At 46.7% G+C, this 26,595-nt stretch overlaps 1 protein-coding gene across 13 annotated transcripts in view; it reads right to left on the bottom strand.

The window, feature by feature from the left end:
• TBC1D8 (TBC1 domain family member 8) overlaps positions 1–26,595 on the bottom strand; it is a 131,092-nt gene that overhangs the window by 48,237 nt on the left and 56,260 nt on the right. For 11 of the 13 annotated variants that reach the window (XM_051835502.3, XM_051835511.3, XM_051835506.3 and 8 more), the window contains one exon: positions 4,119–4,237. In XM_051835502.3, coding sequence (XP_051691462.2) covers positions 4,119–4,237 — 119 coding nt within the window. The remainder of the gene's footprint in view (positions 1–4,118; positions 4,238–26,595) is intronic. The other 2 variants (XM_089327483.1, XM_089327484.1) reach the window with 1 other exon arrangement.

Here is a 26,595-nt window from a genome sequence, read left to right as displayed (position 1 = left end):
ACTCGAACCAGTGCCCATATGGGAAGCCGGCACTGCAGGTGGTAGCCTCACCTGCTATACCACAGTGCTGGCCCCTGCAGAGCACTTTCTTAAGTGCTGCACCAAATGCCTGCCCCTCCTCGGGATTTTTTAAAAGGAATTTCAGAAAAAAGTGTCAGAAGTCAATCTGTCACCCCAAAATATGCTCCCTTATTTGGAACCAATAACAATTAAGAAGTAGACATCAGAAACGCTTTCTGTCCCCTCCCTTCCCCCGGCCCCTGCCTTAGGCCACAGCCAGACACAGTTCTCCTGTGAACAAGTGCGATTCCCTCTCCTGTACCAGGAGGAAGCTAGACTCTCAGAGACACCACTGCAGGGAATTCAACTCAGAAACCTTACTACAGCACCTGAGGTGGGCATCTGGCCCAGTAGCTGAAGATCCTCGCCGCCCACACTCAAGTGCCTGGGTTCAATACCCAGCTCTGGCTCTCGACTCTAGCTTCCTGCCAGTGTGGACGCTGTGAAGCAGCAGGTGATGATGGCTCAAGTGACTCAGTTCCTACCCCGCTGTGGGAGACGTGAACGGAGTCCCTGGCTCGCAACTGGGGGCCACTGTGCGCATCTGGGGCGTAAACAATGGAGCATGCACTCTGTCTCTCTCTACCTCTTAACATTTTTCTAACAAAATAAGAACTCATTATGTTAGCTACCCAACTGCTGCCCTTGTTATAAATAAAATTTAAAAAAACACTTGTGCTCCGCTCATCTTTCCAAGTTTGCTGCCACACACCCTTCCTGTGTTGTCACTTCTCTTTCAATTTCTTGTTATCTCTTCAAGATGCTTTAGAAGCAGGCACTTGACCCAGGAGTTACGATGCCACCTGGGACACGTGCATCCCTACTGGAGTGCTGGGTTCAAGTCCCAGCCCTGCTTCCCATTCCAGCTTCCTGCTGATCCACGCCTTGGGAAGCAGATGGATCCCTTTTAGGCTGCTCATGGTTGAGTCCCTGCCTTCTCCATGGGAGACCCAGACTGAGTTCCAGGCTCCTGGCTTCTGCTGGTGTGGACATCTGGGGAGTAAACCAGCTGATGGAAGTGCTCTCTCTCTCCCCGTCTCTCTCTTCAAACACAATGAAAAGTAAAATGTAAACACATACTTCATTTTTATATAAATGCATATTATATATTACACTATCAATTATACTAGAGCAATATAAAGTGTAGGCACTGTGGTATAGCGAGTTAAGCCACTGCTGGGATGCCCACATCCGCTGTCAGAGTGCTCGGGATCAAGTTCTGCCTCTGCTTCCAACACAGCTTCCTGCGAGGCACTCGGGAGGCAGTAGGTAACGGCTCAAGTGTACGAGTCTCTGCCACGGCTCACGGCTTCGGCCCGGCCCAGCCCCAGCAGTTGTGAGCACTGGGGGAGAGAACCACGGGATGGAAGATCTACGTGGGGCTGTTGCTTTGCCTTTCAGGTAAACATGTTTTAAAAAATAAAGCTTTGGGGGCCGGCACCGCAGCTCACTAGGGTAATCCTCCGCCTGCGGCGCCAGCACACCGGGTTCTAGTCCCGGTCGGGGCACCGGATTCTGTCCCGGTTGCCCCCCTTCCAGGCCAGCTCTCTGCTGTGGCCCAGGAGTGCAGTGGAGGATGGCCCCAGTGCTTGGGCCCTGCACCCCATGGGAGACCAGGAAAAGTACCTGGCTCCTGCCTTCGGATCAGCGCGGTGCGCCAGCCGCGGCAGCCATTGGAGGGTGAACCAACGGCAAAGGAAGACCTTTCTCTCTGTCTCTCTCTCTCTCTGTCCACTCTGCCTGTCAAAAAATAAATAAATAAATAAAGCTTTGGGGTCGGTACTGTGGCATAATGGGTTAAGCTGCTGCCTGCAGTGCCAGCATCCCATATGGGCACTGGTTCAAGTCCTGGCTGTGCCACTTCCAATCCAGCTACCTGCTAAGGCACCTAGGAAAGCAGCAGAGGATGACCCAAGTGCCTGGGCCCCTGCCATCCATGTGGGAGATCCGGAAGAAGCTCCTGGCTCTGGTCCAGCCCTGGTCATCCCAGCCACTTGGGGAATAAACCAGCATATGGAATCTCTCTTTTCCTGCCACCCCAGAATTCTGCCTTTCAAATAAATATTTTAAAGAATCTTTTAAAACATAAAGCTTTAAAATACATACTTACATAATATATAATATATATATATAATATATATTATATGTTAGTATATATTATATATATGCCCAAGTTTTAAACTCCCTTTTATGTTGCTCATTACAGAATTTCTTCTACCTACATGCATGTTGCAAGCATTAAAATAAACCACCTTTTTCTTGTTCATCTGCCTCTTGTCAGTTTAACTTCCAGGGCCCCAGCCCTGAAAAAGTGTCTCCCCCATCTCTGACAGGAGCCTTTCCAAGACGGCTGCAGCGGGAGTGACTGCTCCCCTCCAGAGAGAATCGTACCAGAGACCCACTGCAACCCCACCCCAGCACAGAAGCCAAGTGTGCAACGTCACCATCAAAGAGGCATTTCTGCAGCCACACCCCAATGTGACCTGACCCAAGGACCACAACCACGGTCAGCTGGAATGGGCCTTGGGGGTGACCCCAAGAGCCAGCTGCATCCCCCCCAACAAGGTAACAGGCAGAGGACACCAGCTGATGCCGCCAACTGGCTGGACTGCGTCAGCCTTCACTTCTCAGCTGATCCTGCAAGTACCTGGCAGTCCCCAAAGGGAAAGATGCTTCTCGCTTCTCTTTTGTTCTTCGACAGTCCAGAATTCCCTGACACCTTTTACTAAAAGCTATAGCACTTCACACATCAGAAAGCCAAGCTTTCTGAAAAAAAAATAAATAAATAAAATAAAATAAACAAAATCGATGGTCTGGGATGTTTTACCCTGAGGGGGAAAAACTCTCTCAGGCTGATGTGCTAAGGTGGCTAATGAGAGTGTTGAATTCAGCGTGAAAAACCCTGCTCCCTGGAGAGGGTTTCAAAGCACAGTTACCCACGTTACTGCAATGAGACAAGTTACAGAACCCTGTAGCCCCAATATATCCCTCTCCCTACTTATCAAGACTTAACTGGCTCTATTCCATGTACATTCCATTTACAGATTTTAAGAATAAACATCCACTTTCCTGAAGATGAGGAATGTGCTAGGCCCAGCAAAATATAGAGGTGTAAGTTATCACAGCTGCAATAAAGCTAGGAGTAACCAATTTAAGGAGTCTAGTATTCCAGATAAAAGGTCTTCAGTGAGGTCACAATAAGAACTATGCCTAGGAATGATGTTCTTTTGATTTTTCATTTTTCAAAATGTTTACTTATTGGAAAGGTAGAATTACAGAGATGGGGAGAGATGGAGAGATCTTCCCTCCAACGCTGGAGCTAGGCCAGGGAGGAGCTTCATCTGAGTCTCCCAAGTGAGTGGCAGGGGCACAGGCACTTAGACCACCTCCCGCTGCTTCTCCAAGACCAACAGCAAGGGGCTGGATTGGAAGCAGAGCAGCCAGGACTCGAATTGGTGCTCATGGAGGATGCCGATGTCCTAGGAGATGGCTTTATCTGCTATGCCACAACGTCAGCCCCAGGACTGATGTTATTTTTAAATTTCAGGTGTGTTTTGTTGAACTGACTGTGTAAGTTCTGACAAGTTGAATTTATTTGGTCTTACATATTAGGCCAAAAAACAAACAAAAAAATCAGCCAGAGTGGAAAAATTGGTCAGAATCCTGCCACGTTCAGTGCCCTAGGAAGCAATCAGAAAGATGGGGAGGGGCTGACGCTGAGGTGTAGTGGGTAAAGCCACCACCTGCAGTGCCAGCATTCCATATGACCACCGGTTTGAGACCCGGCTGCCACTTCCCATCCAGCTCTCTGCTATGGCCTGGGAAAGCAGTAGAAGATGGCCCAAGTCCTCGGGTCCCTGCACCCACGTGGGAGACCTGGAAGAAGCTCCCTGGCTTCGGATCAGCGCAGCTCTAGCCATCACAGCCATTTGGGGAGTGAACCAGCGGATGGAAGATCTCTCTCTCTCTCTCTCTCTGCCTTTCTGTAAATCTGCCTTTCAAATAAATAAAAACAAAGATGGGGAAACGGGGAGAAATATGAAAATCAAGGACCCTACCTTGACTTTACCTTTCACGAAACTGGCAATGTCATCTTTATTATCAAAGACAGACAGCGTGTGCAGGAGGTTCTGCTCCAGCCAGTCCCAGTGCTGGTTGATTTCCTCCAACGTTGCACCTGCAATAGAAGAGGAAAGGACAGCGATTTAAATCTCAACGTAATTCTGAGGGCAGGAACTCCTTTCCCAAATATCCCACACCTCTGCGTCACAATTATTAACGCTTCTTGGGCTCTCGCACTGTGGGACTCAGGCCGCCAGCTGAGAGGCAGGTGCTGGCCGCCAGAGCTGTGGTCTCTCCTGCCACAGCACCGGAATTTCCAAGTACCAGTCTCACTCCCATGTGATGGGCTGGGTGACCAGCACAGTCACCCTTGGGACTGTCTGGTGACCCAACTGCCCACCTTGCTAAGGCATGGGAGCCTGACCTCCTACACATTAGCGACAGAAACATTCGTAGTCCCAGAGCTCGGCCAGCATGGACTAAGCCCAAGGAGTGAACCGGTTTTGAATAGTCTCGCATGAAGGTCCCAAGTCCAAGTTCACAGAAGACGAACCTCTTGTAAAGGCTCCCCTGATGCCCCAGGGTTTGCCACACACAACAGGCAGCCTCGGTGGCAACAGGCAGTCTTCCACACAAACAAGAGCCTGGCAAACTTACAGGTTTCCAGATTTATACCTTATATCATGTACAGCACTATCCCTTAAAAACCTATGAGACAGTTTTATGGTATATGTTAAAAACACAAAAGCAGTAAGTCATATACAGTAAGTTAAAGGCAATTAAACACACATTCACTGTATTCTGGATGCATTCAGCAACACCATTAGTAAAAAGCTTAGTTGTTTTAGCTGTATTTCCTCCCTAGAAGCCTCCTAGCCATGCCACTGGACAACGGGTACTTCACCCCAGGGAGCGTGCCCGCATCTAGCAAAGGACCCAACACAGCAGATGCTTGGCAAGGACTATGGACTTGAAGGAAGTTCAGTCCTGGACAAGAAAAGGCCCAGTGTATCACGTGCACCTGGTGTAGCGGATCCCCAAGTAGGAAGGAAGCAAGAGATCCTCTAACGACAACAGCACAGAATCACCTGGGCTCTGAGAGGGGCCCCACAGCCACCCGAGCCACAGAGCGCCTACTAAAGTCAGACAGACTTGTGATCAAACTGAACTCGCTCTCATCTGCAGCCTCCCTCTCCTGGAGTATCAATTCATGCCCACAGCTTTTAGATCCAGAGCCTCCCCAATGCAAAAACCCAAGGTGCTCCGCAATCTGAACGTGAGGTTCAACACTACGCCACACCTGACCTGACAGTTCAACATACACTTTGTCTTACGCATGTGTGGTAGAATGAGGTGAAAAGGTCATATCAAGATGGCCACTGCGGTGAAAAGTTCATGCTAAAATGGCCACTGAGGTGAAAAAGTCATGCCAAGATGGCCGCTGACAACAGAAACTGCCTGGCAACAGGCCGTGATTGGATGGCTTCGGCAACCACATGACAACAGAGGAAACCACATGACAACAGAGCCTGACTGACAGCAGGCCATGATTGGATGGTTTCAGAAACTGCCTGGCAACAAGAGCCTGACTGGCAACAGGCTGTGATTGGATGGCTTTGGAAACTGCCTGGCAACAGGCTGTAATTGGCTGGGGCATAGACCGCCCCTTGACTGGATTGGCTGGTCTTGGCTATATAAGCTGTTGTACTAACTCAAATAAATGAGTCTGCTGCTCGCCTCAGGCCTGCTTTCACCCGACTCCGGGGGTCTGGTGTGGTGACTCTGCACCTCCTGCCCCCAACACGCTCCTCCTCTCAGAAACAAATCCACAACATTGTTGAGAAATCAACTGCAACACACATGCTATTTAAAATACTCTGTGAGACAGCCTTCAGGCTATGTAAGGGGTATGTGAAACACAGGCATATATTCCAGAATCCAGAGGCTCTCAAACACGGCTGGGCACAACCTAAATGCCATCCGAGTGCCCAAGGGTCCACTCGGGATCCAGACTGGGTTCTGATCAGGTAGGCACAAAAAGGAGGGAGAGGACTCACATCTGTGGTTCAAATCTGTTCCAGGCTCTGTCCCACTGATCTGTGATGAAGACTGAACACATAAAAGAAGGCTCAAACACCTATCCAAGGTCTTAGATCGAATGCAGGGCAAACCAGGAGGATATAAACTCATTCTCTACAGCCTTCAAGTACCCTGGGGTCCGCCCACAGCAGCTACTTTTGAATCTCTGCTTATCACCGACAGAATTCTTAGGGGCAGCACTCGCTATGGCTGGACCACGAAGGCCCCACTTTGTGCTTGCACTTGAATGAGCGCACCCTCTCCCCTCCACAATCCCCAGTGATGTGGCCAAGTTTTTCATTTATCCTGCTATTCCACCTTATAGGTCAAACACGCTTAACTATGCATGTCTTCCTCCACTGATAACTTTACGACAACATGGATAAAATTAAAACTAAGCTCCAACGCGAGATATCACTGTGGAATTAAGGCTTGAGACAAAGTCATCAAAAAATATGTCTTTTTTTTTTAAGGGTATGTCTTTCTACTGGGAAGGAGCTTACGATAGGAAAAGATAATTCCAAAGCAAAAATTAAGCCCATACTTTGAAAGCAAAAATAAACACACAAGCTGTCACTGAGCCAAAGTTAGATTTTATGACAACCTGCTCCTAACAGAAGACATAGCTGTGTGCCTCTCCCAGCAAAGACAATCAATATGATGAAACTTTTCCACCCTGCCGTCTTCTACGTATTTCCTACAAAGGTTACCAAATGGCAGGGAAATTTTCCAAACTATCATTTCCTCTGCAGGGAAGTCTTATGATGGGCTTCACAAATACCATCCATCAAGGCAAGTCAACTGCACATCCGCAACCTCAGAAGACTAGAGAGGAAACTCATCAACGCATGTCACTCATCACAACTCGGAACCTACACAGTAGCAGAGTTTTTCAAATTATGTGAGGCAGCAGACCACCCGAAAACAGCTTTTTACAAAAAGAAACGGTGAGATAGAAAATGGAAGACAGGCTACCTGGTAAGGCAAACTATTGCTTAATGTGTATAACTGCTGGAGTTACAAACAAGTGAACGTATCATGTATCTCTGTACTTTATGGCCAAAGGAAGTTACTGCATTGTGGGCACACAAATGACGTGAACAGACGAGAAAGTAAGTGAGCGACTGCCCTATTGTGTGAGGGGCTCTTCAGCATGTCCACAGAACATGAGAAACCACGTGGATTTCAACACTTTTTTAAACACACCAAAATAAGCTATTTTTAATTCCATCTCCCATGAGCTTTTTGATATAACCTCATGGACCCAGAAAAATTAAAAGCCTACAAATGAACACGTCAGAAATGCTTCTACCTCTTCTGCTGAGGCCCTTCCAAAACCAAGACAGGGAGCTGTTGTCACAGCCTGAATGGTGGCCCCCCTCAAAAAACACTCCTTCACTGAAGCCTTAGTTCCTAACTTATTTGGAGATGGCGTTTTCAAGGAGGGAATTAAGGTTAAGTGAGGTCATGAGTGGGACCCTTAATCCAACAGGACTGGTGTCCTTATAACAAGAGGAGCCACCAGGGGTGCAGAATACAAACAGAAGGCCAGAGAGAACAGACAGGCCTCATCAGAAACCAACCTTGTCTGCACCCTGACCTTGAACTTGCAGCCCCTACAATGGTGAAAAAAATAAATGTCAGCTGTTCAGGTATGCCAGTCTGTGGTGGTGTGATAGCTGGAGCTGACTAATAAAGCCGTCTAAAGCCCAAATTCATTGCAGTACTGTGGGCTGGAACCCAAGTCCCACTAGCAAGATTATGCTTTATTAGGGCCCTTAATTTTGCAGAAAAAGACTTTCATTTTCTAAGAATATTGAAGTCCAATGAGGGTAGAGGAAATCAGACTTACGGATGTTGTATTAGAAATCGTAACCAAGATGGCAAAACCAACCGCGTGGATGATTTGCGAGTAACCAAGCTCTATGCTGGAACACCCAGAGGGGCTGGCAGAGGGCATTTGCTGGGTGCCCAATATGGGTCAGCAGCTCATTGGGTATGCCAGAGACTTAGCATCATTTATCTTTCTACAAATGTCACGAGGTGGGGAGGCATTATCTCCACGTTGAAGGCAGGAGCGAGAAAGTGCATAGTGGAGTCAGCTCTGAAGCCCACTGACAGGACTCCTCCGAGAGCCTTGCTCTACCCAGGACACCATCACGATCGGGGAAGAGCCCAGCAGCTGAGTCACACCGAAATTCACACTCAGTATTCATTCCCTTAGGCCTTCCCCAGAGTGCTTTCAGGAAATAAAACAAGTATCTCATTGTCTGCACCTACAGCCACAAATAACCTGAAGCAAGCTTCTGTTTTATCTCTGCATAGTAGCCAACTGGATACGTGGGCTTCTCCAGCAACCCAAGTGCCAGTTTACAAGGAAACAGGCATTCTGTGTGTATAGCTCACATCTGCACCTCCCAAACAGCAAGACATTTCTCTATTGGCCATCCGTGAGCACATCACGCGATGACCAGTGGCTAGCGCAGACTCTCACCGACATGGAAGCGTTACTCCCAAATTTCATTCAATACTCAACCCAGGGAGAGGGCGCAGGTGCTAAGAACCCAAATAAAAATTACAGACGTGGGAGGGAGAAGACCAGAGCTCTGTTTTCAGAAGCCTTGCATTCTTTAAGGGGATACTTGAACATCTAAGCTGTAAGGATAAAGCAGGATCTTTACAGAAACATGTAACAAGTTCAAGTTTAATATCACTTATGGAATTCACAACTTACGGAACTCTCAACCACGTGTGTTTTTCTTACAGTTTAAGAAAGTTAGCTTTGAGCGTCTTTTTTACATAGTTTTCTTGCTGGGGATCCGTGTGGTAGCCGCTGCCTGCAATGCCAGCACCCCACCTGGAAGTACTGGTTCAAGTCCGACCCAGCTGCTCCGAGCTTATGCACATGGTTGGGCAGTGGAAGATGGCCCCAGTACTCGGGCCTCTGCTTCCCACGTGGGAGACCCAGATGGAGTTCCAGACTCCTGCCTGGCCCAGTCCCAGCTGTTGCAGCCAGTTAGGAAGTGAACCAGTAGATCAAAGATCTCTTTCTCTCTGTGTGTCTGTCACTCTGCCTTTCAGACAAATATTTTTTAAAAATGCAACAATTATTTTTAAATGTCTTCTTGCCCTTTCTGGCCTTCAAATTAAATCAAGAGTCCCTAAAAAAAGAGTTACAAATGAAAAAGTCAATCTCTTTGATACCAAAAGTAAAATGAATTTTTAGTTTATCATTGAAACCTCTAAACTGTCCTTTTATTAGTTCCCCTAGACACATTTCTTCAGAGACAGAAAACAGAACAATTGGACCTATAACCAAAAGAAAAAAAATTAATAGATACAGAATCAGAAATGGCCCAGGCAACACAATCTACAGACCAGGACAAACAGCTACTACAAATAGATTCCACGTGGGGTCAGCGCTGTGGTGCAGTGGGTTAATGCCCTGGCCTAAAGCACCGGCATCCCACATGGGCGCCGGTTCTAGTCCTGGCTGCTCCTCTTCCAATCCAGCTCTCTGTTATGGCCTGGGATAGCAGTGGAAGATGGCCTGGGTCCTTGGGCCCCTGCACCCACGTGGGAGACCCAGAAGAAGCACCTGGCTCCCGGCTCCCGATCGGCGCAGTTCCAGCCGTTGGGCCACCTGGGGAGGGAACCAGAGGATGGAAGACCTCTCTCTCTCTGTCTCTACCTCTAACTCTTTCAAATAAATAAAATAAATCTTTGAAAAAAAAAAAAAAAAACAGATTCCATGTGTTCAAAAGGTAGAGGAAGGCATGAACCGAGAAACTAAATGGAAGACATTTAAACAACCCAAATCAGATCTTTAAGGGTGAGAAATATAGTACCTTAAGTGAAAATACATTGAGGCTGGGATTAAAAGTAGATTAGAAATTAACTGTAGGTAGAAAAAAAAAGAGAGAAGGGAACTTGAAGACAGAGTAATGAATACCAAAATGAAAAATGAGGGGAAAGGATTGACAGCTACAGGAAGAACAGAGCATCCGCAAGCTGTGGAACAAGAGATCGTCACAGCACAGTGGGTTGCTGACACCCCATAAAGCCGCCAGTTCAAGTCCCAGCTGCTCCACTTCAGACCCAGCTCTCTGCTACTGCGCCTGAGAAAGCTGTGGAAGGTGGCCCAAGTGCTTGGGCCCTCGCTGCCCAAGTGGGAGACCCAGAAGAAGCTCCTGGCTCCCGTTTTTGGCCTGGCCCAGCGCTGGCTATTCTGGCCGTTTGGGGAGTGAACCAGCAGATGGAAGCTCTCTCCCGTTCTGTTTCTCTCTTTCTCTAACCCTGTGTCTTAAGTAAGTCTTTAAAAGAAACAAAGAAACCTAAAAATACTTGTAATTGGAGTTGCAGGGGAAAGTGTGTGAGAGCAAAGAATAGAGAAAAAGATATTGGAAGAAACAGCTGAAATTCTTCAAGTACAGTGAAAACTATAAACACACAACTTCAAAAAAACTTCAAAAACCTCCAGCAGAAAAAAGCATAAATGATATCATACCAATGAAGAGATTATTGAGAACCAGAGATCCAAAGTAAAGAGATAATATTTACATAGGAACAGAGGATGGTAGCAGGCCTCTCATCAGAAATAACACAAACCAGAATGCTCACAGTAACATCTCTAAAACATCCAGTCCCGGGGGCCGGTGTTGGGGTGCACCAGGCTATGCCACCATTTGCAATGCTGGTATCTCATATCGGGGTGCTGGCTTCAGTTCTGGCTGCCCACTTCCAATCTAGCTCCCTGCCAATGGCCTAAGACGGCAACAGATGATGGCCCAAGTGCTTGGATCCCTGCCACCCACGTGGGAGACCCGGAAGGAGTTCCTAGCTCAGATCTGGCCCAGTCCCAGCTGTTGCGGCTATGTCGGGGAATGAACCAGTAGATGCAAGCTTTCTCTGTCTCTTCTTCTCTCACCCTGCCTTTCAAATAAGTAACTTGATCTTAAAGTACTTACAACTGTTCAACTGAAGATTTCTCAACTTTACAACAGTGTAAAAGTGATACGTGTTCGACAAACAAGTTTTGAGTTTTGGTCTTTTCCCAGGTAGCAATAAGCATATGATACTCTCACGCTACTGGACAGTGACAGTCCTAGCCCCAGCCAGCTCTGTGACTGTCCACACACGACATGGTACCGCACAACCCATGTTTTATGAATACAGGTACTCAATGGATTATGAGAGAGAGGCAATACTTCATTCCAAACAGGCTTTGTCTTAGGCGACTTTGCCCAACTATAAGATATGTTTTTGATTATCATATATTCAACTTAAAACACATTTAATTGGGATATAACCACATCATAATTTGAGGGATATCTGTACTTGAAGAAAACATAGGTGAATTCCTCTATAAGTTAGAAATGGGGGGGGGGCAGCGCTGTGGCACAGCGGGTTAACGCCCTGGCCTGAGGCGCCGGCATCCCATATGGGCACCAGTTCTAGTCCCGGCTGCTCCTCTTCCAATCCAGCTCTCTGCTATGGCCTGGGTCCTTGGGCCCCTGCACTCACGTGGGAGACCCGAGGGAGACTCCTGGCTACTGGCTTCAGGTCGGCGCAGCTCCGGCCATTGTGGCCAAGTGGGGAGTGAAGCATCGGATGGAAGACATCTTTCTCTGCCTCTGCCTCTCTAACTTTGCCTTTCAAATAAACAAATAAATAAATAAATCTTTTAAAAAATATTTGGAAAACCCTCCCCATTCAGGACTCAAAATGAAAAACTATTAAAGAAAAGATTAACAAATCCTACTACTTTGAATAAAAACATATGGTAAAACACACCAAAAGCAAAGCCACCAAACAATATTTTTTAGTTCATCTCTCAGGTAAAGGGCTAACACTCCTAATATTGTCTAAAAGTTTAAAGAAAAAAATCATCCAGTGGAACACTAGGCAAATAATATGAACACTGTTTCTGTCAACAGCCCTTAAATACAAACGATGCTAACTTCCTCATAAATAAAAAGGAATGCAAACTAAAACAATGTGCACACATCATGTCTCACCTACCAGGTTGGCAAATAACCAACAGTGTGACGTCTGATGACAAGTCTACGGAAAAGTAGGGGCTTTCACACCCTGTTGATGGGAATTTAAGTGATACGCCCGGGAGGAGGATGGGGAAGTGAGCACTATCCCATCAGCCTTTCACACTCACAGCCCCGCCACTCGCAATCTTACTTCTAGGAATCTATGCCAGACAGTCAGCAGTAAAAGGGGGACTTACATATGAAGATACCTAGTGGGGCATTACTTACCAGAGTAACAACTAAACGTAATGCAGACGTGCATCGGGATGTACTGTGGTACTTGTGTGCAGTAAGAGGGTAACAGCATGTTGGAACAGCTGTGACCAAACAGGAAGTAACAAATGCAGGCAAGGATATGGGGAATGAGGGAACTCCTACACACTGCTGGGGGGAATGTAAATTAGTACAGCCATACGGAAGGGTATGGAGCTTTCTTTAAAGACTATGAATAGAACTGCCATGTGACCCAGAAATCCCACTACTGCGTACTTATCCAAAGGACAGGAGCTCACCACATCTAAGAGACACCTGCTCCGCCACGTTTATTTGCAGCACTGTTCACAACTACCGAGATAGGCACCCAACCAAGGTGCACATCCTCAGATGATCAGGTCAAGAAAATGTGGTCTGTACGTACAGAATGGAATACTATTTGGCCATAAAAACTGAAATCCTGTCAGCAAAATAGAAGGACCGACATTGAATGGAGTAAGTTAGACACGGAAAGGCAAATACTGCATTTTCTCCCTCATGTGGGAGCTTAGGAAAATCTCAATCTGAACAGAGTGGTGATTAGCAGAAGCTGGGAACAGAGAAGCGGGGAGGCTGGAGGGATTTTGGATTTTAAAAAATAGGGAAATTCGGGTATAGTTCATAATTGTAACAAATATATACTGTAAAATGTTGAAATAACACAAGATGTTAATTGCAAAACAGAGCTGACAGAGAATGATTTTTTTTTTTGTCCTGGGGCCAGGTAAGAGTACTTGGTCAGTTTCTAACCTTAAAGAAAAAGATAGAATGACTAACAGTAATACAAAGACCTCTGGATCATGAGGACAACACCAAGAAAGCAAACAGCAGAACAACCAAGTGGGAGAAGACATTTGTAATACATCAACAACTGGTTCATGGTCAGCGTCTCTACAAGAAGTTCTCAAAATTCTAAGGAAAAGTCAACTCAGTTGGAAAATAAATGGCGCGGAGACTGGTGTAAGCTTTCCAAATGATCAGGGAAGTTATAAAATGATCGACTTTGTGAATAGCTAAAGCAATCTTGTACAACAAAAACAAAGCCGGAGGCATCACAATACCAGATTTCAGGACATACTACAGGGCAGTTGTTATCAAAACAGCATGGTACTGGTACAGAAACAGATGGATAGACCAATGGAACAGAATAAAAACACCAGAAATCAATCCAAACATCTACAGCCAACTTATATTTGATCAAGGATCCAAAACCAATCCCTGGAGTAAGGACAGTCTATTCAATAAATGGTGCTGGGAAAATTGGATTTCCACGTGCAGAATCATGAAGCAAGACCCCTACCTTTCACCTTACACAAAAATTCACTCAACATGGATTAAAGACTTAAATCTATGACCCGACACCATCACATTATTAGAGAGCATTGGAGAAACCCTGCAAGATATAGGTACTGGCAAAGAAGACCCCAGAAGCACAGGCAGTCAAAGCAAAATTAACATTTGGGATTGTATCAAATTGAGAAGTTTCTGTACTTCAAAAGATACAGTCAGGAAAGTGAAGAGGCAACCGACAGAATGGGAAAAATATTTGCAAACTATGCAACAGATAAAGGGTTGATAACCAGAATCTACAAAGAGATCAAGAAACTCCACAACATCAAAACAAACAACCCACTTAAGAGATGGGCCAAGGACCTCAATAGACATTTTTCAAAAGAGGAAATCCAAAGGGCCAACAGACACATGAAAAAATGTTCAAGATCACTAGCAATCAGGGAAATGCAAATCAAAACCACAATGAGGTTTCACCTCACCCCAGTTAGAATGGCTCACATTCAGAAATCTACCAACAATAGATGCTGGAGAGGATGTGGGGAAAAAGGGACACTAACCCACTGTTGGTGGGAATGCAAACTGGTTAAGCCACTATGGAAGTCAGTCTGGAGATTCCTCAGAAACCTGAATATAACCCTACCATACAACCCAGCCATACTACTCCTTGGAATTTACCCAAGGGAAATTAAATTGGCAAACAAAAAAAGCTGTCTGCACATTAATGTTTATTGCAGCTCAATTCACAATAGCTAAGACCTGGAACCAACCCAAATGCCCATCAACAGTAGACTGGATAAAGAAATTATGGGACATGCACTCTATAGAATACTTTACAGCAGTCAAAAACAATGAAATCCGGTCATTTGCAACAAGATGGAGGAATCTGGAAAACATCATGCTGAGTGAATTAAGCCAGTCCCAAAGGGACAAATATCGTATGTTCTCCCTGATCGATGACAACTGAGCACCAAAAAGGAAACCTGTTGAAGTGAAATGGACACTATGAGAAACGGTGACTTGATCATCTCTTGTCCTGACTGTTGATGTACAATGTAATACTTTATCCATTTTAGTATTTTTTTTTTGTTCTAGTACTATTGATTGAACTCTGTAATTAACACACAATTATTCTTAGGTGTTTAAATTTTAACTGAAAAGTGATCCCTGTTAAATTTAAGAGTGGGAATAAGAGAGGGAGGAGATGTACAATTTGGACATGCTCAATCGGACTTGCCCCAAATGGTGGAGTTAGAAACGTGCCAGGGGATTCCAATTCAATCCCATCAAGGAGGCATGTACCAATGCCATCTCACTAGTCCAAGTGATCAATTTCAGTTCACAGTTGATCACACTGATAGGTCTAAGAGTCAAAGGGATCACACAAACAAGACTAGTGTCTGCTAATACTAACTGATAGAATAAAAAAGGGAGAGAACGATCCAACATGGGAAGCGGGATACACAGAAGACTCAGAATGGCAGATGTCCTAAATAGCACTCTGGCCTCAGAATCAGCCCTTGAGGCATTTGGATCCATCTGAAGAGCCCTTGCGAGTATTTTAGGCATGGAAAGCCAAGACACTCTGGGGAAAAAAAAGAAGACCTAAATGAAAGATCTCTGTGAGAGAGATCCCAGTGGAAAGAACGGGGCCATCGAGGGAGGAAGTACCTTTCTCTGAAGAGAGGAGAGAACTTCCACTTTGACTATGACTCTGTCGGAATAAGATCGAAGTCGGCGAACCCAAAAGGCTTCCATAGCCTTGGCTACTCATGACTAGAGCCTCGGGTGATTACTGATGACATAAACAAGATTGTCAAATTTTTAAGTCAACAACAGGAGTCACTGTGTACTTACTTCTCATGTGGGATCTGTCCTTAATGTGTTGTCCAATGTGAAGTAATGCTATAACTAGTACTGAAACAGTATTTTTACACTTTGTGTTTCTGTGTGGGTGCAAACTTATGAAATCTTTACTTAATATATACTGAATCGATCTTCTGTATATAAAGATAATTGAAAATGAAAAAAAAAATGATCGACTTTTTTTTTCTATAAGAAAATTCAAGTTAAAGCTACCATGGACTGCTACCCCTTCACTGAAGCGGCAATGGAGAAAAATGCTGATAACACCAAGTTTGGGCCAAGATGTGAAGCAACTAAAACTTTGAAGAACTTTGTACAAACCCTCAGTGAAATTCTTCTGCAGTATCTCAAAGCTCTACATGCCCTGCACCAACAATTCCTCTCCACACATATACACACATGCATATACACACGCCACACACACCACATGCATATACAAACATACACATATACCACATGTGCATATGTACATACATACCACATGCATACACATACTAAATGCATACACATGCCACACATACACACCATACATGTATACACACATATACACACGCCACACACACCACATGCATATACAAGCATACACATATACCACATGTGCATATGTACATACCACATGCATACACATACCAAATGCATACACACGCCACACATACACACCATACACGTATACACACATACATATATACCACATGCGCATACACACACACCACATATACCACATGCATACACACATACCACACATACTACACATGCGTACACTCATACCACACCCACCCCATATACCATACACACATACACACCCCACCCTACACCTAGCCCTGGCCCTTGTGGCCATCTGGGGAGTGAACTGGCAGATGGAAGATCTCTCTCTCTAACCCTTTCAAATACAGACAGATCCTTAAAACACATATAACAAGTTCTCACAACCCAAATGTGCACAGAATGATAAATGACTGGCGGTATATTTATACAGCAGACAACTACAACACAGACAAGTCTCAAAACTCAGGCTATGTGACAGAAACTAAGACATAAGATTATAAGGATGAAAATTATACAAACCAACTAATAAAGCTTAGGGATGCCTACTTGAAGAAGTATGAACTTCAAGGTTAAAGTGAAGGCAGGAGTCAAGGGTAGGCACTGTATGTTGGAATAAGCTTTGCAAGAGACTTTCTGGAATGCTGGTCGCGTGCTGGACCTGGATGGTATTTGAGATAACTGTAAAATAATGCATTAAGCAACACCTCGCATACTTTTATATGAAGATTTAATAAACCTAATTTTTCCAAAAGATTTATTTACTTGAAAGGCAGAGTTAGAAAGGGGCAGAAAGATCTTCACTTCCCAAACAGCCACAACAGCCAGAGCTGGGACAAAGCCAGGGGCATCGCCTGTGTCTCCCACGTGGCTGCAGGGGCCCAAGCACTTGAGTGCCATCTTCCGCTGCTTTCCCAGGCAAGTTAACAGGGAGCTTGATCTGAAGTGGAGCAGCCAGGAGTCGAACCAGCACCCGTATGTGATGCCTGCATCACAGGCAGTGGCTTAACCTGCTGCACCCCAAGGCCGGCAGTAACAATACCGAAGATCATCTCTCCACTCTGATTTGGACACATTTCCAAGAAGTTAGTAGGTGAAAAAGATAAGGCACAGAGCAGAATCTACACGTGACCTTTGGAATGAGAGGTCGGCTGGGGCTATGGACATACAGCATACGTTTAATATCTATGAAGCAAAATAACGAAGGGCTAAGCCGGAAAATAACATTCTGTATGGCAGAGGGAGGCACTCACGCAAGGTGAGGGATGGCTTCTCTCCAAATAGTTTATGGATTTTATAGGTTTGAGTTAGGAATCATGAAAGTGTTATGGTTTTTTTAAGTGTATATTTGAAAAGCAGAGCAACAAACAACAGGAGTCACTGTGCACTTACTCCTCATGTAGGATCTCTGTCCTTAACGTGCTGTACACTGAGGCTTAATGCTATAACGAGTACTCAAACAGTATATTTCACTTTGTGTTTCTATGGGGGTGCAAACGACTGAAATCTTTACTTAATGTACACTAAACTGATCTTCTGTAAAAAAAAAAAAAAAAAAAAAAAAAAAAAAGAAAGAAAGAAATTATCAATTCCCAACTTGACTCTCACTGGGATTAAACATGACAATAGGTCTGATCTGATTTCATCATCATTTAAAAAAAAATCATCTATTATTTTTCACTTTATGTTTCTGTGTGGGAGCAAACTGTTGAAATACTTACTTAAGGTATACTAAGCTGATCTTCTGTATATTAAGATAATCGAAAATGAATCTTGATGTGAATGGAAGGGGAGAGGGAGTGGGAAAGGGGAGGGTTGTGGGTGGGAGGGACGGTATGGGGGGGGAAGCCATTGTAACACATGAGTCGTACTTTGGAAATTTATATTCATTAAATAAAAGATAAAAAAAAAAAAAAGCAGAGCAACAGAGATGAGAGAGACAGAGACAGAGACAGAGAGAGAGAGAGAGTTTCTATCTACAGGTTGACTTCCCCCCGCACCTCCAAATACCTGCAAGAGCCTGAGCTGTGTCAGGCTGAAGCCAGGAGCTCCCTCTGGGTCTCCCATGCAAGTGGCAAGGATGCAAGTACATGAGCCATCACCTGCTGCCTCCCAGGGTGCAGTCAGCAGGAGGCTGGTTGGAAGAGGAGACAGGCATCTCAAGCCAAGAGACTGGAACTCCATCCAAGTCTCCCACATGGGTGGCAGAGGCCCAAGTAGCTAGGTCATTTTCTGCTGCTTTCCCAGGTACACTGGCAGGCAACTGGATTGGAAGTGGAGCAGCCAAGGCTCTAACTGGCACTCATACTTGATGCTGGCATCGCAACAGGGGCTTAACCCACTATAGCTCAACACCAATATATCCCAAAATAACTATTTTTTAAACAACTTTTTGACCAGACTCATACATTTATAGTTCAATATATTCTAAGGCCAAATAGAACTATAAAAACAATTTTCGGCCGGCACCGCGGCTCACTAGGCTAATCCTCCGCCTTGCAGCACCGGCACACCGGGTTCTAGTCCCGGTCAGGGCGCCAGATTCTGTCCCGGTTGCCTCCCTTCCAGGCCAGCTCTCTGCTATGGCCCGGGAAGGCAGTGGAGGATGGCCCAAGTGCTTGGGCCCTGCACCCCATGGGAGACCAGGAGAAGCACCTGGCTCCTGTCTTCGGATCAGCGCAGTGCGCCGGCCGCAGTGCGCCGGCCGCAGCGCGCTGGCCGCGGCGGCCATTGGAGGGTGAACCAGCGGCAAAAGGAAGACCTTTCTCTCTCTCACTGTCCACTCTGCCTGTCAAAAAAAAATTCATTTAAGTACTCTTGTTAATAGCAATATTGTTTTACATACACCAGACACAGCTAACTGTGAGACTATTGTCAGGAATGGAGATTTTTAGTATAAGACAGGAAACACAAATCAAAATTCTAACTGTAGCTCTATAGTTAAATTGGTCAAATGTGAATTCATGATTTTCCTTTTTTAAAAAATTAAACTCACTTATGCTCACACTTACTGGAAAACTTGAAGTCTTAGAAGTACTGAGAACCCAGGAACAATGAGCAACCCTATGGCTCAGACTATGGTCTCTAAATACCATCCCCACTCAGAGGAGCCAGGGCCACTTAGAGAAGTGGCAGGAAATACGCAGGAAGAGAATTTAACAACCTGTTGGCTAGAAAATAAAGAAGCACCCCATCTTCGTCTGTTTTGGGTTAGATGTTTATTTAGCTCACGATTTGGGGGCCTTAAGAATCCAAGATCGGGGGTCCTACGTGGAGAGGCCCTCACGCTGCATCATGACCTGGCAGATGGTATCTCACGGTCAGAGCACGCGAGCAAGGCCACCTGGTCAGACAGCGGCCAGGGACGCTCCATTGACAGCACCACCACCACGCCTTCTTGTGACTGATCCAGTCTGCAAAGACCTAACCCAGCCACAAGAGAATGACCTTGTTCTCCCCCAGAGACACTAACCCATTCTTGAGAGGGGACCTCTAGTGAGCTCAAACCCCTCTTACACCTCCCGCTGCCCTAACACCTGTCCGCAGACACGAAGCTTCCACCTGTGTCTTGGGGCACAAACCACATTCAAACGTTGGCACACTCCAAGATTAATAGGGCCAGACCCAAAGGCACATGAGTCACAGGAAGGGGGCTCTGGTGGGCCCAAGATGGGACAGTCCAAATCAAAAAGGCTTCAGTAGGGGCTGGTGCTGTGACATAGTAGGCTAAGTCTCTGGCCGCAGTGCCAGCATCCCATATGGGTGCCAGTTTGTGTCCCCACTGCTCCTCCTCCAATCCAGCTCTCTGCTATGGCCTGGGAAAGCAGTAGAGGATGACTCAAGGGCTTGGGCCCCTGCACCAGCATGGGAGACCTGATAGAATCTCTTGGCTCCTGGCTTTGGACTGGCTCAGCTCCAGCCATTGCAGCCAACTGGGGAGTGAACCAGCAGATGGAAGACCTCGCTCTCCTCTCCCTCTAACTCTCTCAAAGTAATAAATCAATCTTTAAAAAATTGGCATAAAAGAAAGGACAGCAGCTGAACAAAACTCAGTCAATATAAAAAAAAAAAAAAACTCTAGCTTACGGTGCTCACACTGTGTAGTTCAATTCTTTCCACTTTTCTGTATCTCTGAAAACTCTGACCATGAGACGTTTGGAGTACGGAGACTTAACTTTAAAATGATATTAAAATGAAAGCAAGGAGAACAAGAGCCAAGAAAACTCAGAAGCTCACTTGTCACCCTTGCAGACGACAAGGCACCAGCTCCTTACACTAAGAACGGACAACTACCGGCACAGAAGCCAGCGTTTTCCTCACCTATGCCCCGTGTGTAATGGCTCAGAATGAACCAACAGCCCCAGCTGAGGAAGCCAAGTCTTCCCTTCCAGAGCTGTAAAAGCACTCACTGAGTTAGCAAATCACCCTTTAGGGAGCTCAACAAAGTAAACTGGGGCAGTGATCGTGGCATAAGGATGCTCTGGGGGATTGCCTGGCAGGAAAAAGAAGGCCACGAACCGTCCTCAAACCCATCAAGTAAGGTTGGCATCACTCGGGGTACGCACCCCTGGAGAGGATGCACTGAACATGTGTAATGGAATTCAAAGACAAGTTTCTTTTGGTGCAAAAAGATTCAAAACCCACAGATAGCTTTTTCATCATATGCACTGTCCATGAACTTTCTAACAGAAGGAAAAGCCCTTCTATGCATGGATTAAGATTTTTTTTTTTTCATGGAACTTACCTTTTCATTCCGTTTTCCCTTTGTGTTCTGAAGCACTGATGTACTCAGTATTCCTCCTTAAAAACAACAAAACCACCACTGGGCTTGAATTGAATGAAGCCCTTGTGAGTAACTTCCAGGCTTCAGGAAATGTGAGGACAGAGCAGGGAGCTGAGCGACACCTAACAGAAGGAAGGGTGCCGGCAGCGGGCGGGACGTCCTACACGTGAACGGGGCCAATTTCTCAACAAATCGGTGACATGTAAAAGAGGCCAAGGGCAGGAGAGAGGCGGGGCAGAAGCTTTCTGGAAGAAGAGACTTGAGAGACACAGCACCAAATGCAGTGTGTGGTTCTTGCTGGATACAGACCAGAACCCTCCCGGGGCTGCACAGGATTCCTGGAGCAAGCAAGAAACTGGGGAATGGACTGAACCTGAGTGACGGCAACACAGCGTGGCCAGCTGTGGTCGTGCAGCCATGGTCCTGCACAAACAGCAATGGCTGCACCTTTCAGAGCTGTTGACAAAAATACACAGAGGGGCTCTCCCTGGATGGTAGGGGGAGGCTTAAGGGAAGAAGAGAGGCAGAGACAAAGGTGGGAAAAGCCTCGATCCCCAACTCATCTGCAGGATTGCATTATGCAATTCTCATGACTCTGGGGTATGTCTGAAAATGCTCATAACCAGATCAACTGTAAACCCCTTCTTAGCAAAACAGAAACAAAATGGGCATCAGTACAGGTAACTCATCCCCACTGATGACCACTGTCAATTCAGACAGGATTACTCCCTACCCCAGACAGTTCAAGACTGGCTTCCAGTGCACACCTAGCTAAGTTGGAGAAACAGCCACCCTGAACTGAGCCCTGTGGGATGTCCCAAAACCTGAAGATGACACCAGCGTGTCCGACTAACAGCCAGAAGGAACACCCATTCATTAGACAATCATTTAATAAATTCATCACAGGGCAGGAGTCTGGTGTGGTGGTGAAGATGTTGCTTTGGATGCCACATCTCGGATCAGAGTGCCCAGGTTCAAGTCCTGGCTCTGCTCAGGATTCCAGCTTCCTGCTAACACACACCCAGGGGGGCAGCGTGTGATGGATCAAGTAGCTGGGCCCCCACCACCAACATGGGAGACCCAGATGGAGTTCCAGGCCCCTGGCTTCAGCCTAGCCCAGCCTTGGCTGTTGCAGCCATTTGGGAAGTGAACCATCAGATCGAAGACTGCTCCATGGCGTCAGTCTACCTTTCAGATAAATAAATCTTGGGGCAAAAAAGCCATGTGGTCAGCACTGTGGTGTAGCAGGTAATACCGCCACCTGCACCACTGGCATCCCACATGGGCGCTGGTTCAAGTCCTGGCTGCTCCACTTCCAATCCAGCTCCCTGCTAATGTTCCTGGAAAAGCACTGGAAGATGACCCAAGTCCTTGGGCACCTGCACCCACACGGGAGACCCAGATAAAAGCTCCTAGCTCCTGCCTCCAGTCCAGCTCCAGCCATTGCGGCCATCTGGAAAGTAAACCAGAAGAGAGAAGATCTCTCTCCCTCTGCCTCTTCTCTGTAACCCCACCTTTCAAATAATCTTTAAAAAAATAAAAAATCGGGGCCGGCGTCGTGGTGCTCTAGGTTAATCCTCCGCCTGCAGCGCCAGCACCCCGGGTTCTAGTCCAGGTTGGGGTGCTGGGTTCTAGTCCCGGTTGCTCTTCTTCCAGTTCAGCTCTCTGCTGTGGCCTGGGAGTACAGTGGAGGATGGCCCAGGTCCTTGGGCCCTACACCCCCATGGGAGACCAAGAGGAAGCACCTGGCTCCTGGCTTTGGATCGGAGCAGCGCTGGCCATAGCGGCCATTTGGGGGGTGAACCAGAGGAAGGAAGACCTTTCTGTCTGTCTCTCTATTTCTCTGTAACTCTACCTGTCCAAAAAAAAAAAAAAAAAAAAAACATCTGCCTCGATTTCTCCTTATCTACAACAAAAGAAAGGAATTCAAGATCTGCTAAGGCCTCCTCCAGAGGTCTGTGAAGTCAATCATACTCCGTGCAGAAGTTATGCAACCTGTAAAAACACTGGAGGAAAGCCTGAGTCTAAGTTTAAATGTATTTTTAGCATCGCTTTTAACCTCAAGATGAACACGGAATAAAAATTAGAAAAGAAACGTTAGCCCCTGCCCCCCTCAGTCATTTCCAAGAGTAGAAAGTTCCAGCCATTTTTGTTCTAAGGAAACTTGGAGCAACCAAAAACCTCAGGCTGTGGACCCAGAAAGGGCTCGATTCCGCTCCTGCTGTGCTGCCCCCAGCAGACTCCCCTCATGCCCCTGCCACGCGTTCCACGCTTGCACAGCAGACCCACCCTGGCACGGAGTGCAGGAAGATGCTGGGCTGAGCCCCTGCGGGAACACTTCCTCCCCTAACAGCAGGCTCTTGCCAGAGACAGGCACACAGAGGTGCAGAACAAAAGAAATCAGAAGGTCAGCCCTGGTCAAGGGCAGGGGCAAGAGACTAAGCCAGAAAGGACGCTCTGAAAGAACACTCCCTCCGAGCCCACGGCTGAGCCGGCCACACGGCACCCCTCAAGCCCTAGGGGGCCCTGGGCCATAGTTTAGACCTGCAGCTGGTAACACGCTGTTGAGAGGAACCAATGAGGGAAGGGTGGGACAGAATTTTAACTGGAAAGCGTAGCTCCAGCAATTCTCATTTTTATTTAAAAAACATTCTTTTATTTTTTAATTAATGTTAACCAGTGCAGTATGATTTATACATTCAAGTCTAAGAACTTCAGGATGCTCTCTCCTACCTTCTACCTTTGCCTTTGTTTTTGATAACATTCTACATTTATGTGACAGTAAAAAAGCTTAATACTTCACCAAATGAGAAGTCTAACAAGGAAAAAAAGCAAAAAGACTCCAGTTTACTGGGAGTATATACTGTGGGGAGCAACCGGACTAGACTGAGTTACTGGAATTAAGACTTATTCTATGCATCTGCTCTCCCACAATATGGCGCTGGGAGAGAAGTAAACAGCTTCTGCACAGCTGCCTCCAGTTCAACCAATAAACTGTAGGACTTGCTCCTGATTGGAGAGCAGCGTACTCGGCGTGTGGGCAGCCGAGTTAGGATTGGCGGAGGAGGACTATAAAGGAGGAGAGAGACGGCATGCACCAGAAACACCTATGGGGAACATCTAAGGGAACCCGTGCAGCCCCCGAGAAAGCCGGCCGGCGGTGTGCCGCTCCCCTGCGGAAGTGGGGAATGCGGCCAGGGGGAACTGCCCTTCCACGGAGGTGGAAGGGATAGTAGCCAACCCGGGAAGAACCAGCAGCAAACCCGGGGAGGGCCGAGCAGACAGAAAGAACAGCGCAGGGTTCAGTGTCGTTCCTCCACGAAGAGGGGGAGCGACATAATGGTGCCGTGACTCAGATATGAAGCCTAGGCAGGGCTTAGTGTCGTTCCTCCATGAAGAGGGGGAGCGACAATATACAACAGCTATAAATAATTGAATGAAAAGAACTATTTCAGCTGTATACAGTTTTTTGTCAATTAGTCATTTATAATCTCTTATTGAAATAGAACCAATGGCAATGTAATATCTAAAAAAACACATTTTGATGAGCAAAACTATCACAGCTGCCTTCAATGATATTTGAAATTTCAGAAGCTTTTTCAATTTCCAAATCTAAACTATTAACTGAGGTTTTTCAAACTATAATCACATCTTGGCACTCACAAGGACTGGTTCCAAGAAACCACTCCCTCCATCCTCATGATACCAAAATTCTAGGGACACTCAAGTCGTTTATATAAAAATCATGTTATTTGCATATAAGTGTAATATTTGCATATATTTGTGTGATGTTTGCATATACCTAGGCACATCCTTCCATACACTTTTTAATACTTATTTACTTGAAAGGCAGAGTTACGGGGTGGGGGGCATAGAGAGAGAGAGAGAGAGAGACAAAGAGAAAAAATAAATCTTCCATCCACTGACTCATTCCCCAAATGGCTTCGACAGCCAGGACTGAGCCAGGATCAAGCCAGGAGCTTCTTCTAGGTCTCCCACATGGGTGCAAGTGTACCTGGGAGAGCAGTGGAAGATGGTCCAAGTGCTTGGGTCTCTGCCACTCACGTGGGAGACCCAGATGGAGCTCCAGGCTCCTGGTTTCATCCTAGCCCACCCCAGGCATTGTAGCTACTTGTGGAGTGAACCAGCAGATGAAAGATCTATGTCTGTCTCTCCTTCTCCCTGTATCTCTACCTTTCAAATAAATCTTTAATTAAAAAAAAAGCAGCAGCCAACACACCCTACATTAGGGTACTAGGGTACCTAGGATTGAGTCCTGGCTCCAGCTCACAATTCCAGCTTTCTGTTTATGCAGATTCCAGAACACAGTGGCATCCAGCTCAAGTCATCAGTTCCTGCCACCCATGCGGGAGACCTGGATTGAGTGCTTGGCTCTCCCAGCTTTGGCTCAGCACTACCCAGCCAAAGCCCTAGCAGGCATTTGGGGAAGGAAACCAGCAGTTGCTAGGATGTTTCTTTCTCTCTCTCCCCCCACTCCCTTCCTCCCCACCCCACAAGTAAGGTTTTAATTTTTTAAAAGTCCTCTTTCAGTAACCAGAAGACACAGTGCACCCTCAGGACTCCACTGATGTACAGTAAAAGGACTACCACATAAGCAAACTACTACATAAGCAATTCAACACTTGGATGTAGGCAGATAATGCCAAGCCCTGTAGTGCTTGCCTGGGTTTATCCTGCTTCCCGGAAACTGGGCAAGGACAGCAACTCCCTCAGTGCTCACAGCTATGGTCCAGAAGATGACGTGTGTGTCAAGAACACAGTGACAGCTCTGAGCGTCCCCTACCCACAGGAATAGGAGACAGCGCCATCTCCTACAGGAACGCCCACAGCTAATGCACTGACCAGCACGGCCTGCACCTCGAGTGCTGTGACTGGGACCATCAGACAGAGAAAAAGGGCAGCAACGTGTCCACGTTCCCGCCAGGACCCCCAACAACTCTCCACAACTTGGGCACCAACTCAGCCTGGCCACTGGCAAGCTGGGGTCCAGGCCCCCCACCCCTGACCTCTCCTATTGCTGCCACCTTCTTTCTTCCCCTCTTCTCCTGACCTCGCTGGAGGTGTGCTTCTGGGATTCTAACCACCCCCTCCCCCACTTTAAGATTTACTTGGAAGCCAGAGTTAGAGAGAGAGTACAAGAGAGACAGAGAGGCAGACAGAGATCTTCCATCTGCTGGTTCACTCCCCTCGTGGCCTCGCAGCCAGGGCTGAACCAGTCTAAAGCCAGAAACTTCTTCTGAGCCTCCTTCATGGGTGCAGGGGCCCAAGAACACGGCCCATCTTCTGCTGCTTTCCCAGGCACGTTAGCAGGGAACTGCAGCAGCTGGGACTCGAACTGGTGCCTGTACGGGATGTCAGCGCTGCAGGTGGCGGCTTTACCCGCTGCACCACAGCACTGGCCCCCTGCACTCCTGCTTTGACTCACCACGTCCTTCCATGTCCTCATGCTGCAGTCACTGGACACCCGATTCCAACACAAACACAGACAAACAGAACACCATTCAGTCTCCAAAAAGGAAGGGAATCCTGACACACGCTGCGACACGGAGGGGCTCTGAAGCCTGCGCTAAGTGCAAGACGCCAGTGACTCCAGGACAA

This window comes from Oryctolagus cuniculus, chromosome 2 (genome assembly GCF_051225735.1).
Source record: "Oryctolagus cuniculus isolate XC-2025 breed Fujian yellow rabbit chromosome 2, ASM5122573v1, whole genome shotgun sequence".
Taxonomy (NCBI): domain Eukaryota; kingdom Metazoa; phylum Chordata; class Mammalia; order Lagomorpha; family Leporidae; genus Oryctolagus; species Oryctolagus cuniculus.
Note: the sequence above shows the minus strand (reverse complement) of the source record. Positions and strands in the feature narration are given on the sequence as shown.